Source organism: Taudactylus pleione, unplaced genomic scaffold, assembly GCF_031769625.1.
Source record: "Taudactylus pleione unplaced genomic scaffold, aTauple2 ptg001027l, whole genome shotgun sequence".
NCBI lineage: Eukaryota > Metazoa > Chordata > Amphibia > Anura > Myobatrachidae > Taudactylus > Taudactylus pleione.
The window spans coordinates 509,348-522,815 of record NW_028285428.1 but is presented as its reverse complement, the minus strand read 5'-3'; the positions used below and the strand labels follow the sequence as shown (position 1 = coordinate 522,815).

The 13,468-nt window shown below is 45.1% G+C and overlaps 1 protein-coding gene across 6 annotated transcripts in view; it reads right to left on the bottom strand.

The window, feature by feature from the left end:
- The window catches only part of ZNF385B (zinc finger protein 385B), a 566,921-nt gene that overhangs the window by 156,000 nt on the left and 397,453 nt on the right, over nucleotides 1–13,468 (bottom strand). For all 6 annotated transcript variants that reach the window (XM_088461223.1, XM_088461222.1, XM_088461224.1 and 3 more), the window contains one exon: nucleotides 10,367–10,509. In XM_088461223.1, coding sequence (XP_088317349.1) covers nucleotides 10,367–10,509 — 143 coding nt within the window. The remainder of the gene's footprint in view (nucleotides 1–10,366; nucleotides 10,510–13,468) is intronic.

Genomic DNA, 13,468 nt, shown 5'->3' with positions numbered 1-13,468 from the left:
CCAGCCAAACATATATTTTTAAATATAATAGTATTCTTACAAACCACATTTCCTGTTTCAACATCCTGCACTGCTAAAACATCCTTTAAATACATTGTTATAAATAATACTGTACTTAAAACATAGACAATTCCATTGCATGATCTAACTCTGGCATTGCTACACACTTTCTATCTTCCAGTTCAGTCTTCCATGGAGAAATATGCCAATTGTCAGCATGGGCACCAGCTGGGACAGGTGAGAGTGCCAACAATTGCACTACGGGTATTTCTATCAAGATGTGATTTAGGTGGAAAACAGAAGATGATGCAGCACAGACACAGATGGGTGATGCAGCGGGAATGTTTGTACAAATGTATTATTTAGAAGTATTTTCCAGCTAATATTAAAAAAATATATATTTTTTTGGTAAATCCTTATGAAAAAAATGTGTGCAGAAGCCATGTCAGCAGCCAAAGAAACACTTTCAACTACATAAGAACAAGGAGACAATTTTAGAGGCCTAAACATACTGTACTTCCCAACTGTCTAGACCAGGGGTCTTCAACACATGGCCCGCAGGTCAGTGTTGGCCCGTGGAACTGCTCCCCGTGGCCCACTGATAGTGTAATGCAGACTGCAGTGAGTGTGGTCCGCACTACACGGAAGCAATCACCGCCGCTGGCGTACTACCCAGCGGCAGTGTGTTTGTTTTAGCAGCCAATGAGAGTCAGACAGACTCTCATTGGTGCTGCACCACCCACAGCCGGAACCGGGCTGGTGCTCACTCATGAGCTCCACCTTCCGGCTGCCGCAGTGGGTGATTGGAGAGATATCATGACGTTTCTCCCATAGTGCAGAGCGGGGCCGATCATTATTATGGGGGTTATTTACGATGAGTTTTGTTTGTGTTATGTTATGCCTGATGACAGTTTATCATTAAACCGAAACGTTGCATTAGCATCTGTTTGATTATTGCTTTACAAGTCCTGCAGTGCCGACTCTTGTCTGGATATATCTGCACTGGTACCCTGGTTGTCCTGGTATAGTGAGTGCCGGATCTGTGTCTGTCTCTCTCTCTCTCTATATATATATAATATATACAATATATATTATGAATTCAGGGTACTTTGGTAGTACTGGGTCGGATCCCACATTCAACAAGATGTTGGTAACTTCCCTTATTGATTTTGGTCCATGTTGACTGATAACATCACTTCTGCAAATGTGGTGTCTGCATTCATGCTGCAAATCGTCCTTCCCATCAGACCCTCCCACCCCCACCAAGGAACACTGCGACCTGCCAATGGGATGCAAGGACAGTGCCCAAAAATTGAGCCTATCACACCAAGAATCGGGACGGTTGGGAGAAATGCTATAGTGCCAGACAGAGCCGTAACTAGACTTTTTGGTGCCCTGTGCCAGAAAGAGCATTGACGCCCCCCTCATTTTTCAAAGGGACATAATGCACCCAAAAAAGGGGAATGGCCTCATGAGGAAGGGCCAGGGAAGAGATAGGAGAGGCCAGGAGATGCTGCAGATGAAATAAGAGGAAGCTACAAGTGAGAATGATAATAAACAGAAATTTGACAGGCCCAAACAGCACCCCCTGACCTGTGGTGCCCTGTGCTATGGCACCAGCCGCACTACCCTAGCTACGGCCCTGGTGCCAGATGCGCCACCAAAACAATTAAATCTTGGTGTATTTTGAAAACATTAAGACACTGGTTTTACACTATCTTTCATTGTAAATTTTACCAACACCTGGCCAAAGTCTAAATAAATAAGGTGTTATATTTGTGTATAGGGGACACACAAATTTTTGGGTCGCCCTTTCGCATCCCACCAACTTCCATAGAGAAATAAAGGGGACTGGGGCGCAACAAGGCAATTTTCAGAGAATGTCCTCATCTTGGCCACGCCCAGTCTTCGTTATGCCATGAAAGGGGTGGGGCCTAATGACGACAAGTGCCTGCCCCCCACATTGATCGTCTGCATCTCTCCCCACCTCATCCTAATAAATTAGGTATTTTTTTATTCATTTGTTTTGTGCTCAAAACCAAACTTTGACTTTTCAACAAAGAAAAAAATATATTTTTTTTGCTTCCACATCTAGAATATCAGACAAGTGCACAAATAAATAATGAAGACCATAAAATATTCAGCTTCAACATATTTAAGATAAAAAAAAAAAGTTCAGTATAAGCTTCATAAACAGTAAAAAAAAAAAAGATAAATTATTAAGACTGTGCAGCTGTAACTGTATCTCTCATGAATGCTAGTCACCAGTAGTCACGCTCCGTGGAGATTTCATAATGAGTGGTGGTGTTTTGACCACTGTTCTCAATCTCATCTTTCAGCCATGCAGGTCACAGGTGGCCACAATTCAAGAGAAAGAAAACCTATGGTTGATTCTTCAGAAGCATTTTACGTTGGATCATATGAACTATCCGTGGGGCATATAACTCAATAGAAAATCAGCCAAATCTACATTATCATACAGGGGACCTTTAACGACACAGACAAAAACAAATCTTGCAGAAGAACAAGTGCATGAGTTCAACACAAGAGTGTGTAGAGGAAATTGCGTGTTTTTCGGTCTGTCCACACGTATGCACCCTTGGAAGTTTTTTCCAGTTGTGCCAGCTTGCACCTTGATAAACGGGATGAGCAGGGCCGGCTCCAGGGCTAGTAGAGCCCTGTGCCGGCTGGGTGTACGGCGCCTCTTACCGTGTGCGGCTGAAAATGGGGGTGTGGTCTAATTACAATAAACCACACCCCCTTGAGTGACATTATTTGGGGGCGTGCCCGCATGGCAAGCCTCTCGTGTAACGTCATTCTGGGTTGAGCCCAGTACTCGTCACTACCTGGGCTTCCTCAGCCCTCTCCCGGCACTGAATGGATGCCGCGCGCATGCGCGCATCATCCATTCAGCCTCCAGGGTCCGGCACAGCTGCGGCAGTGGGAGTACCCAACCTCCCGACCAGACCACTCGCGGGCCACTTCGGCCCACGGGTGGAACAGCGGGACAGCACTCGGGATGTTGAGGAAGGGTGCGCCCTCTATGGGTCGGCGCCCCTGTTCGACCGCACTGGTCGAACACCCCAAGCGCCGGCCCTGGGGATGAGGCTAACTAGGAACCTTCTAATGTCTATAGTGCTAGCGGACAGCTTGCGATTGACCGTTTGCGAATGCACCAATGATGCTGATAGGTACTCTCTCTGCTGCTCAGGCAATTTTTTTAAGTTTTAAACGATGACTAATAGCGAGTTCTTATTTCACGAGAAAATAAAAAAATATACGGACATTAGCATGTGCGATATATGCCTGGCATAGCACAGCTGCATATGTTCCTGATGCTTGTCATGTCAGTGGCTAGCTAGCAAGAGTGGAGGCAAGGGGATATATTTATTAAAGTGCAGGTTTATAGAAGTGAAGATATTGCCCATAGCAACCAATGAAATTGTACATATCATTTATATAGCACCTTCTAGAATGTAATAATTAGAATCTAATTGGTTGCTATGGGCAAAACCTCCACTTCTATAACCCGCAATTTAGTTAATTATACCACCGGGAGTCACCTCAACCCATAGAATTGGACTTTCGTAAAGGGATATCCCATTCAACTTGTTGAAAAGGAGGAATATTGGAAAAATAAATCTGCATGAGGCACAATTTTTAAAGATTATCATTTCACTGGGATTTCCTAAAAAATATAAAAATTACATATTTAGATCATGGATTCCTTGAACTGCATTGCCTGCAAAGCTGAAAGTTGAAGGTCTAAGTGCCCCTGTAGCTTTAAGTAAAAGTATTACTCATCCTAGTTGATGGAACATTGATTTAATTCCATATGAAAACAGCTTTTGGTGAGATGAAACCCAAAATCAATTCACACTTTCCAGTTAAGAAAAAAATCAATGCACCCACTCTAAACTGAATTCGGCGAGGCCTCCCAGCTGGCACGTGGTTCTCTGCACTGCAATTCATCCCTTGGACCACTTAGAGAAAAAGCTTGTTATTCAATACCTGTTTTCTAACTAAATAGCTGTCAAAATAGAACTAAGGAGGATTTCTAAACACTAAGGACCTCATTCAGAGCCGGACGTTCAAAAAAAAGGGGTGGCTATTCAAATGAACCGTTCGCTCTTTGCGGTCTGTTCACACCTCTAGGTCTGAACGAGCGAACAAAACATGCGGTCGTTTTTTGGTAAAATACGCCCCCTGGCCGCTCGCATCCTACGTCATGTCCGCTATTTATTTGATTAATCGAGTACATCGACCAGCGTGTGAACTGCTCGCTATTCTTGTGGTTGGTTTTTCCTACCGCAATCTTGCGAGCAGTTCTGACTATAAAATAACCCAGTGACGTGGTCAATGACGCTGCTGTATTAATTATGCACACCCTTAAAACGCCCGTTTTGACCTTTAAGCATGCCTGCGTTCGGATCTCCACTCCGCATTTTCAAGCACCTTCCCCTGTTACCACCCACATACGCCTCCTCCTGTCACTCAAAATAGCAGGCATTCGCTATTTAGCGAACAAACGATTTTCGGATGCACTGACTGGTTCGCGCATGCGTATTACGATCCGTACGCAGTTGAGCAAACATCGCTCGGAACGAACGAACGGCCGCTTAAGAGCGGCTCTGAATCAGGCCCTAAATTTGCACTTCTGTTGTAAATGTCTTTTAAACAACAACAATGAAATATTTTAGATTAGCTGTTAAGATCACTATTTTGCATTTATTTATTACTTAACATAATTCTCTGTGCAAGACATTTTAATCAAATGATGCAGTGAGTTGCACCTGTTAACTGGATAGATAAGGACTGAGTAACAGTCTAAGGAGGGTATCCAGTTAACCGTGGATTTTATTTAGCACGATAAATCACAAAGTGAACCCTGTGGGGAGTAACACGTGGAGAAAACCTATTGATCTTGCACTTTACGCAGGTTAGTGCACGTCATAGTTACCGACTTTCTGGCTGCTCCTTCCGGGAGGGAGCAGCCAGATCAGCAGGACAGGGGGCGCGCTTGTGGGCGTGATGGGGGCGGGGTCATGCGATTGTGTCATTTGGCCCCGCCCATGCCACACAATGCCGACAATACAGGCATTGTGAAGCAGTGGGCGGGGCCAAAATGATGCGATTCAGCATGCATCGCGGGGGTTTAACAGTTAATTGCGGGGGGGGGGGTCGTGGGAAGCCAGGAGGCGTGCCTGCCTTTCCGTTGGGCTGGGAGCTTCACCCGATTATCGGGAGGCTCCTGGCCGAATCAGGAAAGTAGGCAACCCTGGTGCAGGTTAACCCCTTGTTTACAGCATGGGGAAAATGGTATTTAATTGAAGAGAAACCGAAAGATTACATAAGAAAAGAGGTGTTTTAAACCTCTAGGATGAGTGCAGGCATGTAAGCAAATTACTTGTTGGAGTTAGCCTATGGCAAGCAGGGGCGGGTTTGTAACAGGAACATTATATAGTGGGATAAAAGTGTGGGCCAAAGCCTCTTTGTTCCAGATTCCTCCAGGACAGGGAAGTGCATTTTGTCAGTTGTCATTTTCCTTAATAAAACTCTCTTAGTGCTTCTCCTTCTTCTCTTCTTCTCTCCTCCTATTCCTTATTGTTTTTAGTCATTCTTTTCATTTACTTCATATCATTGCTTTTACTTTTCCTTTCTGTCCTCAATCACTGTCTTTTCTGGTTTCTTGTTCTGCTGGGGGTGGGGTGGCTATGTCCTGCCTAGTAATGAGCCTCCCCAGACCCTGGTCCCTGGCTCCACAGTGCCCCCATGTTATTAGGGGCTGCAGGTGTGGTTCCCCTATTGATAGTTCTATCCCCCCTCAGGCTGCTGCAGCTTTGTGGAAGGTGGGCCAGTGCGGGGGAGGGGTGCTTCCCTTTAGTCCTTAATGCCCCTGGTCAATATCATCTTTGTGGCTGCAGTGGCCAGCACCATAGGCAAATGCAGGATGGGTTTATGAGTGCCTTGTCTGAACCCCCCCTCAGCCCACACCATGATGACTACAATAGAAATAGCATATAATACTAAAGTTGCATGTTTTTTAGGATCCCCTCAGTGTCACAAATGAAATAACTAACACTACAGTCCCTGTTGATCTTTTAAAATGTGTCAGCCAGTAGAAAAAGTTAAAAAGCCAGTAATAAATATTGTTGTGCACCAACTAGGAGATCTGGAAAATGTGCACTGTTCGGGGTGCACTGATATAGACCACCTATTGGATCAATTATTAATACTGAATAATACACCATCCAGTACATAAGGGGACCAATCTGTACATCTATGTCCAGGGCAGTGCACAGTTTCTTTTCTGCCCTCCCCCAGATTCCCCAACTTGCTCAAATGATCTGTAATGGAGCCTGCACATGAAATAAAAGATTCAGCTCAGACAGGATGGCTCTACTTTTACATATAATTGCTTACTGTGTTTGCTGGTCCTGTATATGCCAGAATTATTTAATTCAATACATTCGTATGATGTATATTATAGCTGGTTTAAGTGCTGATTATGCCCTCTTAATGGTAGATAACAGTTGCAGCAAACAGTGGCAGTATCATGCTGGGCCTTGAGGTCCCATTCTTTAGTGATGCGCTATCTGACAGTAAGGGGTAATGTCTTTGACACTGCTTTATTTCTGTATAGCACCTAGGATCTAGCTTTTATCTCCTTTGAATCATTGTTATCTGTCAATAGAGGAGATTGTATTATATACTGTATTCTGGGCATTTAACTTAAAAAATTGACAGAATACATTAGCTACAGTGAATTTCTACAGGGTGCACAGCTTATTATTGCAATCACTGCCCCAAGCAGCTGTCACTGGAGTGGGAACACCTATGGGAAGCTCCATTCTCAGCTTTGCTCCTATTTCGCAAATATACATTGCTGGAGGTCACGCAGCCTTCTCGTCCTGCCTATGAGGGGTACAACGCGAGCAAAGCAGCTAGTTCAGTACGTCAGGGCCAACAGCAGGCGCCTGGGGGAAAATGCTTCGACTTTAATAATTTCACCTGTACGCAGGGACGAAAATTTTGTTTTCGTCACCTCTGCTTGCGATGTGGTGGCAACCACCCAGTTGCCAAGTGTTTCAAGGTGGCTGCCCAGCAGCAGCCTGTACAGCCAGCAAAAGGCACAAGTGCTAAGTAAAGCTCCATCCCCTGTCCGTGTCACAGCGATAGCAAAATGGTTGAGTTGGTACCTGGTTCTGCAGGACGCAGAATTTTCGTTAAAAGGCTTCAGTTTTGGTTTTCATTTACCTATTTGCAGGGATGTCGACACAGGTTCGCCTAGAAATTTGAAGTCTGCCTTTGAATTGCCTCACATTCTTAGGGAAAAAGTGGCTGGCGAGGTTAGCGTCAGGCGCATGGCAGGGCCTTTTGCAGACCCCCCCATTAGGGATCTTATTGTTTCCCCGGTGGGCGTGGTTCCCAAGAAAATTCCAGGAAAATACAGGCTCATTCTACATCTGTCTTATCCGCCAGGCTCGTCAGTAAATTATGCCATTCCAGTTGAGGTTTCCTCGGTGGTGTACCAGTCTTTTGACGATGCTTTGGCTGGCAGATCCAGGGCTTCTGTTGCACGCTCTTTGGCGGGCAATGCATTTTATTGTAAATTGAAGGGCCAACCTGACTTTACTAAAGGTTTTCTGATTGTGAAGGCTTTAAAGGGTTGGGCACGGGTCTCCCGGCCAGTAGCTGACCGTAGGAGAACTGTGGACGCTCATCTGCTTAAGGCAGTATTAGGGGCGGTTCACGGAGTGGCTCTTACTGCGTACGAGGCGGTCCTGATTCAAGTGGCGTTTTCTGAGGTTTTTCACGGCACCTAGAGGGTATCGGAGCTGGTGGCATCATCCAAATGGGGTGATGCCGCCATGCTCCGCTCGGATATCCTGGTCAGTGAGAGGTCTGCTCTCTGTAGGATTCGGCGGTCAAAGACCGACCAGACTGGTAGGGGTAGATTGATCTCGTTGGGTCCATCTAGGGACGAACGGATCTGCCCCGTGCCACTAGCTATGCGGTATGAATTATTGCAGCCGGATGTTCCTGGTTCATGGCTCATGCATATGGACAGGACTCCGCTTACCAAATACCAGTTTGGTTGGTGTTTGAAGACGTGTGTATTAGTTTTAGGCCTCCCGCCTCAAGATTTTGGTACACACTCGTTTCGGATCGGAGCCGCAACTAGGACGTTGGAAATCTGATAGTTATAAAGGTTACATTCGACCTAGGCGTTAAGGCCCTTTGTTTAAAGTAATTTCACAGTCTGTTCTGGTTACGTTTATATTTTATGCTTGCCTGGTTTTTTGTCTTGTCTCATGTACTGTCCTGTCTTGTCTGTTACACCCGTCTGTCCTACTCGGGATTAGCTACTCGCCATTGCTGGCAATGGGAGTCTTGAAGGATTTAACAATTTTTACCTGAACTGACGGATTCAATTCGGCTATTCTCAATCATTTAATTAGGTCATAGTCCATCCCTCAGCAGGTTTTTATTTTACCTCTTGCCGAGTCCACTTGTTTTTTCCCAATTCCCCCCCACCCATTCTTCCCCTTTGTGTCTTTTATTTGTCTTAGCCACTTTAAATAGTAAAGTCGGCAACCAATAGAAAATTTTTCTTTTTGGCAGATACTCACTTATGTTCTATCAGATCCCACTAATACACCATAAAATTTTGTTGTTTTATGACAATTACTAATTTTTTATTTACTGCTTTCCTCCACCTTTAGGATTGCTCTTTGACTCGCAGGACATTTGGGTTATAGGCCACTCATATAAACCTAGCAGCCCAGAAAATATGAGTTCAGATAAAGCTCCAATTTTTGAATATTCAGCTAGGGTCTGTTGGATAGGTTTCAGAGGTATGAGATGGCATTCCTTTTGTCCTAGACTGTAAAGCTGGCCACACATCTAAAGATTATCTGTCCAACCAGCCAACTAGTAGATTGGTTGGAATGAAAATCTGGTAAGGAATACAATCAGCAACTTGCTCCCAGACGCTGAAAAATGGACCAAAACTGTTGTATGAACAAATAGTTTAGATCAAACATTTAACAAACTTGTCTGAAAGACCATTTTCATCTGTTTTCTGGCATTTAGGAGTAAATTGCTGATCATCATTTACTCTCATTCCTTACCAGATTTTCATTCCAACCAATCAACAAGTTGGCTGGTTGGATGTAAGTTGTTCTAGTGTGTGGCCAGCTTTAGAGTATGTAAGGCTTTTTGGTAGGCCACGTATTTTGGTGGCTCATTTAGGAGGCAACGACTTAGGGCAGAGGTCCACTGTAGAATTACGAGTTGATATTGTCAATGATTTGGCGAGGGTGCTATCGGCCTGGCCCTTGTGTAAATTAATTCGGTCTTGCATTGTACCTCGTCAGGTCTGGCGTGGGGTTAGGAGTTTTTCTGCTATTGACGAAGCTAGGGAAACTTAATTTCGCAGTTGCCAAATTTGTGATGGCCAATTATGGCCATGTCATTTACCATAAGAACATTAAATTTTGATTTAGTTATTTGTATATACCTGACGGAGTTCATTTAACAGAGGAGGGTTTGTCATTGTTTATTGGGGATCTTTTTGAGGAGTTGGCGTTATTGGGGTAGTACTTGGTATGGTGGCGGTGCGGCGGTTCTATAAGCAGAACCTTGCTGTGGCGGGAAAGAACGGCAGGTCACCAGTCCGGGTGCAATTATGATTTAAGGGTGCTCCCTTCGTTGACTGGTAGTTGGCTGTACCAACCTAACGGGGGGCAGTATCACCACCTAAACGGGTGGGAAGTCAAGATGGGGGTGAGCGTTCCCTTTTGTTGATGATATGATTTACATGCACTCTGGGCGATCTACGCCTGCTATGTCTTTTGTTGTTTGTGTGTGGGCATAGCAGATTTGGCTGATTTCTGGCCGTCCTTTCTTTGCCACCATACATCCTTAAATAAATAATACATAAATAATTATTATTATTGCTCCAATAAATCGCCATCAAGTTATCTGCCAAATCCACGTCTCAGCGTCTTTATTTTATGTTAGTATGATAAGTGGTTTGCACATATGACAACACCTCATCCGATAGAAGGTTTATAGCATTTCCCTGCTTGGCGCTGTGGGGCATATACTGTGGCTAATTAGATTCTCCCCTACAGGGTAGATTTACTAAAGTTTCTAAAAATGAAAAGTGGAGGTGTTGCCCCCACTAATCAATGAACTTATAGCTATCATTTCTCATTTGCATTTTAGAAAATGATAGACAGAATACGATTGGTTGCTATGGGTAACACCTTCACATGTCTATTTTACAGGTTTTAGTAAATCTATCCATACAGTACAGCTTAGATCGCATACAGAAGCTTAAAATAAGAAGTATACTTACAGTGTTAAAGTTTGGGAAGAGTCCCACAGCAGGGCTGTGTTCCATCGGGAATGACACAAATGGTTTTATATCCAAGGATGGTTGCATCATGAGGCTCGGGGTCCGGACTAGTGCTGGGAGGGCGGTGGTATGACATGTACTGCCTATTAAAATAGAAAAAGGAAATACTTATTTATATTAAGTTTTGATGTACTATATATAACTTATTCTATTTGCATTTTCTGCCAACAATAGTGGAGCCAGCCATTTTGCCAGCTGACTTATTGCAAAATCTGATTGGTTGATATAGACATTCCTCCACCTGTATTCTTTAGAAGGTGTGATACTTCTCTCCTTGGTGTCTGAGGGGTCTATTTACTAAGCAGTGTTAGGAGACAGAGTGAAAAGTGATAAGGTGCCAGCCAATCAGCTCCCAACTGCCATCTCACAGGCTGTGTTTGAAAAATGACAGTTGGGAGCTGATTGGCTGGCACCTTATCACTTTTCACTCTGTCTCCTAACACTGCTTAGTAACTAGACCCCTGAGTAATTTAAGTGGTTACAAGATGGGTGTGTGCTTGCATACATGCTACTCTCTCGGGAGTTGCGGCAGGCTTGCTACCCTCCCGATTTGGTCGGGAGCCTCCTGGATATCGGGTGCTACTCCCGACCCCCTGGAAAGGCAGGCAAGCCTTCAGGCTGCCGCCTGAACACCCCCCAACTACTACACGAAACCCCCGAAGCAGGGGGCCCGATGACGCGATTTGCGCTGAATTGTGTCATCGTGGCTCCGCCCCCTGCTTCACAATGCCAATATTTTTGGCATTGTGAAGAGGGGGCGGAGCCACGATGACGCAATCGTGTGGCCCCGCCCCTAAACCTGCATCATCGCCCGGCCACGCCCCCTGCTGTGCACAGACATTCAGCTCCCTCCTGGAAGGAGGGAACTGAATGTCGGCATCTATGAGTTGCGGGAGGCTCACGATTTTTGGGGTAGTCCCCCGCGCCCCCGTAAAAGTAGGCGGATCTCCCGCATCCCACCCACTTCCTAGTGAAGTGGGCAGGATGGGGGGATTTATATGGGGAATTTGCAGTTCTTTACGGAGGGACGGGCTAAAATGACATCTTAAACTGTCACTGCCCCTTCCTTGTGGACCCGCAAATCATGGCATTTTGCAGTGATTGGGGCATGGGCTAATGACGGCTAGAGCTCCGCCAGCTCACTGGAGCTGTCAGCAGCATCTTCTCTCTGGGCTTCCTCCGGATAGGTCAGCAGGTATAGTGTCAGCAAGCAAGGATACTCGTACATGTTTACATAAACTGTGCAGTATAACTTCCTACAGATAGACAACACTGGGAACTTGCAAGATTGAGAAGCCTGGAGAGGAGTTGCAGCTGGCCACGGAGGGGGCGGAGCCGGGCGATTTGTGTCCTCATACTCCCGCAAATCTAAGAAGAGGGGACGGGAACAAAATTATGCGATTCTCATTCTATCGCGTCATGTTGGTCCCGCCCCCTCCCCACAGATCCACAATGCCCAGCATCACACTCCCCATCAGGTCCAGTTCACTAGGAAGTAGGGATGTGCAGGCTCGGATTAGTTTGGATTTTCTCGCCAAGTTTGGATTTTTCCCGCCAAAAATCAGGTCTCAGAAAGAGGCAAAATGTCATCTTTCATGGACAAACATCATCATTCCAGGACAAAAGTCTATGAAAAATTATGTTTGTCCATGAAGATGAAGTTTTGCCTATTTCTGAGACCAGATTTTTGGCGGGAAAAACACAAATTTGGCGGGAAAATTAGAACTAATCCGAGCCTGCACATCCCTACTAGGAAGTGGGTGAAGCAAGATCCACCCACTTTTTCTCGTGTACTGGGGACTACCCAAAAAATCTGGAGTCTCCCAAACATTTCTGTAGAGTAGGTGAGTATGAGTAGGTGTCTTAAACTGTTCATCTGACTTCGGAGTTAACAAGGAGAACATTTAAAAAAAATTCTTCAAATTCACTTTAAAGATCTTGTTGGTTGTTAACAACCAAACTATGGACCTGATTCAGACCCGTTCGCTAGCAAGCGGCCGCTCGTTGCAGACGATGTTCGCTAATGTGCGCGTGCGTGTAGTTCGCAGTGCGCATGCGCAAACTAGTACGAGCGATCGGATTTTGCTCGCTCGCCCTGCAAAGGCAGCCCAGTGGAATGAGTGACAGTAGAGGCTGTTTGTAGGTGGTAACCGGGGCAGGGCAGTAGTAACGGGAGAGTGTAGTTGCGGACGCAGGCGTGCTAGAGTGTTTTCACGCCGCTTCTGGTGTGTGCATATTTAACAGGCAGCGTCATAGTACACGTCACCTGGTTAAATTATACACTGAAGTGCTCGCACTGCTTGCGGTAGGGTACAGTCAACCGCAAGCGCCGTGGTCAGATCCGATGGTTCCCGATGTTCCGATGGTTGTATATACTTCCTGGAGATGATGTACGCTAGTGGGTGGCTAGAGACGGGCTGATGGGCATCTATAAACACAAACTGATCGCTCGCCAAGGTATAGTGGGCGTGCTTATGCGTTGCCGAGCGAGCGGCTGCCTTGACGTCACTTTGCAAAATTTAAATACGCTGGGAGCGAGCGGTCGCATCTAGCGACCGGGTCTGAATCAGGTCCTATGTGTAAACATACAAAAGCATGTTTAACAGATCATTTACATCAGAATGTATTATTTGTAAGGTAAAGTAGCTACAGTATGTGTGAAAACAAGTGCAAGTCCTGTTTGGAGAAGGAGAATTCCCTAAAGGGAGATTATTATATGTGTAACAACACGCTGAATGGGTTATTCTTATCTTCCGCTCCCTCGACTCCTCAGACAAAGAGCGTGGCTATACTTAGGATGCGACTCACAACTTTAATTATAAGTAACTAGTGGAATAAAACGTAAGCAATCAAGTAATATAAAAGAAGTGAAACATTCATTATAGGAACATTCTCATATTGCAAGGAAAAATGATGCAGAGTAATTGGAATCCTTAGAAAGATTCAGCACCTTTTAAAGTAAAACTTGTATTTAACAAATACATTTCCAATTCATTCGGCTCCAATGAAATTCACGCATAACAGATCGGAATTGTTCTGCAT